We start from the raw sequence: 4,028 nt of genomic DNA, 5'->3' as shown, positions 1-4,028 counted from the left end.
AAAAAAAAATATGGTATTCAAATAAGAATGTACCTTAGCTTTCTACTTGAGTCCCAGAAAGAAAGATGGTCCTTATTATGTCTTTTCTTTGCTAATATTCTTGGTATCCTCTTGTTCTTACTAGGTTGATTCTAAACTTAGTAGGTTACTAAAGAGCAGAAGTTTGACTTAGACTGTTGAGAACTCCTAAGTTTTACCAATTTGTACTGCCCTTGATTCTAAAGTGTATGCATGCCTCACTGATCGTCATCAGTACGCATGAAAACTGATCATTTTCTTGATTTTGGAGAGAAAGTTTTAAGCCCTAGAACGGAGATAAAATAAATTGAATAAATGCTGTAACAGGGAAGTGGCCAACTTTTCCGTGTAATCATGGCCAAAAGAGGGTCATACATTTATGGTGACCCTAAAGAAAAGAAAACCATCCAAAGAGAAGTCAGACTTGACCCTGAGATGTCTTGCAGGAATTTGGTAGTTTGAGGACTCCATTAGGGGACCTTGAACAGATTCCACAAGCTCTGCTTGCAGCAGAGAGGCCAGACACAAGGTATAAATTCTGGAGTTGCTTGTGTTGAAGTATTAGTTGACCGTTGTGTTAAAGGAGTTCAGGACTTGGTAAAGTCAATAATCTAGAAACCAGTGAGAAAATAGTGACCCTGGTGAAAGATCTGAGTGAAATGCTTGAAGAGGGATGATATCTGCGTTCTGTAGAACAGAGATAAGAGAATAAAAAGAGGCGATAGTCATTGGACACATGATGTCCACATACCAATTTCAACGACACTCCAAGACCTTACTCCATATGCTTCAACCAGGAGGAGTACAGACAGCCGGGGCAAAGGGCTGCTCAGAGACAATGAGGCTCATAGGAATCTGATCTCAGTGTGGCATTTAGTTTAAGAGCTACGTGTAATCTAGTTGTAGCAAGAAGAACTGTACTCGAAGAAATACATTTCAAAAGGCATCTGTCATGATTGGATGATTAAAGTCAAGGGTTTTAGGCTCCAAAACAGGGCATTTCTATAAAAGTAGCCCAAAAAGCAGAGGGAAATGGAAAAATTCTCAGACGATTTCTTGAGGTACTCAAAATGAGACACATGAAGAGACACGGGCTTTAGTCTTCAGGGCTGTCTGTGTAGCCCTTATATAGGTTTACCCTTTCTGGGTTAGAAGCTCTGGAATAGGATGATGACTTAAAGAAGGAGTCACGGATTGACAGTTGAGGCATATAGCAGCTGCCACAAGAAAATCCTTTTTGACTGAAGAGAGCATACAAGGAGTGAATCTGAAAATAATACTAGCTTGAGCTCACCCGTCCTTGTATAACTGACAGTTTTTGTATTGGCCCTTCACATAAATATATTCATGTCTAATTAAGCTAGCTACTAGTTTATATAATTTCATATACTGGTAAGAGGTAAGAAATTTTTTGAATGTAATGACTATAGGAGAACTTACTGAGAATGATCTCACACAAATTCAAAATTTTTATTTTATTTTATTTTATTTTATTTTATTTTATTTTATTTTATTTTATTTTTTGAAACAGAGTCTTGCTCTGTTGCCCAGGCTGGAGTGCAGTGGTACAATCTCGGCTCACTGCAAGCTTCGCCTCCCGGGTTTACGCCATTCTCCCGCCTCAGCCTCCCGAGTAGCTGGGATTACAAGTGCAGGCCACCATGACCGGCTAATTTTTGTGTTTTCAGTAGAAATGGGATTTTGCCATGTTGGCCAGGCTGGTCTCAAACTCCTGACCTCAAGTTACCTGCCTGCCTTGGCCTCCCAAAGTGCTGGGATTACAGGCGTGAGCGCCTGTGCCTGGCCCAAAATTCTTAATAGAAAATACATAATGATTTTAATGGATACAAGGAAGATTTTGTTATTAGCAAATTTCTTACTTTAAATCTAAAAAACTACACGTTGGAGGACTCAGAAAGTGGTCCTGAACAGACCCCAGAGAATCTGTGTACAGTAGCAAGGCACCAAGTTTAGATTTTGAAATGCCTTTATCTAGGAATCTACAACTTAATAAATGTTGAAGAATTCATTCCTCTAAGATAAAAAAAAGACTTTTTTTTTTTTTTTTGGAGGCAGGGTCTTACTCCTTGCTCTCTTAGCCCAGACTGGAGTGTGATGGCGTGATCATGGCTCATTGCAGCCTTGCTCCCAGGCTTAAGTGATTTCCCACCTGGGGAACATCCTGGGAAGCTGGGACTACAGGCACATGCCACCATGCCCTGCGCAAATACAGGTTTTAAAATTTTTTGTAAAGACGAGGTCTCACTATGCTGCCCAGGCTGATCTCAAACTCCTGGGCTCAAGCAGTCCTCCCACCTTGGTCTCCCAAAGTGCTGGGATTACAGGCGTGAGTCACCACACCTGGCAAAACAGACTTTTGTTTTTGTAATGGTTGTTATTATACTCATGTATAGAGATTAAAGAATTTGTTTTGATTTTATAATAGTTTTTATCTTTAGTTTTTTTTGAAATGGGGCAAGTTGGAAAATGTAATAGGTTTCCTGTGAGATAAAGAGCAAATCATGACCTGGTTTAATAACTCTGCAACCTGCCTAGCTCAGTACAACATTGGCATTTACCTCTGTTAGAAATTGATTAGAATCAGAGAATTTTTTTTAAATGTTTTATCTGTGAACATACAGAGCAGCATTTTGGAATGCTGTAATTCTTTCAAGGAGTTTGTATCAGTAAGAAAGATCTATATGTTACCTCATTTGTGACCTGGGCTGGACGGCACATTTTAGTGATGAAGTACTACATGTTTGTAACATGTTTTTGTATAATGTTTGTTATTTGATCTTCACAACAACCATGTAAAAATAATACAGCAGGGATTGTCAGCTCTTTTTGTAAATGAAGAAGGAGGAGGCTCAGAGAGGCTAAATATTTTATCTGAGGTCACAAAGCTAGACTTTGACCGTTGGACTGCACGGGTGTCTCAGTGTTTCTTTGAGATGGACATAATTCAGTTTTGTAGGCACAGACTGGCTTTACCGACTTTTTGCTGTCTTAATCATTGCTTTTAGCAGAAAACTATCTATACAAGGCTGGGACATGATTGTGAATATATACAAGAAATAAGCTTTTAAAAAAAATCAACAGTTGTTAAGAGTAGTTGTGAACAGGCTTTTATTAGCACCGAGCATTAGCTAAAAAGATTGAAAGGTTCATTGTTATTAAAGTGTTTTTATTTTTCCAGGAGGACTAACAATACTGAAGAACTTAGACAAATATTTTTGTTATGCTTTTATATCTAATATTGAAGTTTTGGAAATTTACATGGCTTTGAAGAGTAATGGGAAATTTTTTGATTTTGACAATTTCAGTATTTTTACTCAGATTAACCTTACATAATTATAAAATTCTGTATTTGATTTAACAGATTATAAACTAAGGCCATTTAATGGACTGTCCTGTGAAGTTGGATATCTTGTCATTTTACAGGATGAGGAAACACGAAAAGATTATGATTACATGCTGGATCATCCAGAAGAGTACTACAGCCATTACTACCACTACTATAGCAGGCGCTTGGCCCCTAAGGTGGATGTTAGAGTCGTGATTTTGGTCAGTGTGTGTGCTATTTCAGTGTTTCAGGTATGTATCCGTGGATATTTGTATCTATATTTATGTGCATTTAGTGCACATTGCCTAGTGCTAGTCATTAAAACCTAACTGCGAGTATCTTTTTGTAAAATTTTACTTCTAGTTGAGATCTGTTTTATTCATTGGCAGTATTAGAATCTTTGTTAGTGGCAAATCTAAGAAATTGTTGAAGAATGTCATTATTACTACAAAACAACCCCTCAAAAATCCAGAGCCTTTTTCATTGCTCCCTCTGGAGTATTTTCTACATAGTAGCCAGAGTGAATGTCAGCTAATTCATATCATTTACCTTTGTAGGACTTTTCAATGACTTCCCATTAAACGTGGGAGAAATCTGAATTCCTTAATCTGGCCTAACAAGTCCCGGCTCCAGTCACCAAATGCCAGTAGTGCTTGCCATCATT

General features: G+C 38.0%; 1 protein-coding gene across 1 annotated transcript in view; it reads left to right on the top strand.

Moving 5' to 3' along the window:
* DNAJC25 (DnaJ (Hsp40) homolog, subfamily C, member 25) overlaps nt 1–4,028 on the top strand; it is a 14,150-nt gene that overhangs the window by 3,144 nt on the left and 6,978 nt on the right. The window contains exon 2 of the mRNA XM_011992460.1: nt 3,463–3,615. Coding sequence (XP_011847850.1) covers nt 3,493–3,615 — 123 coding nt within the window. The 5' untranslated portion in view covers nt 3,463–3,492. The remainder of the gene's footprint in view (nt 1–3,462; nt 3,616–4,028) is intronic.

This window comes from Mandrillus leucophaeus, unplaced genomic scaffold, assembly GCF_000951045.1.
Source record: "Mandrillus leucophaeus isolate KB7577 unplaced genomic scaffold, Mleu.le_1.0 Scaffold410, whole genome shotgun sequence".
Taxonomy (NCBI): domain Eukaryota; kingdom Metazoa; phylum Chordata; class Mammalia; order Primates; family Cercopithecidae; genus Mandrillus; species Mandrillus leucophaeus.
The sequence above is the reverse complement of the archived record's forward strand: the minus strand, read 5'-3'. Positions and strand labels throughout refer to the sequence as shown.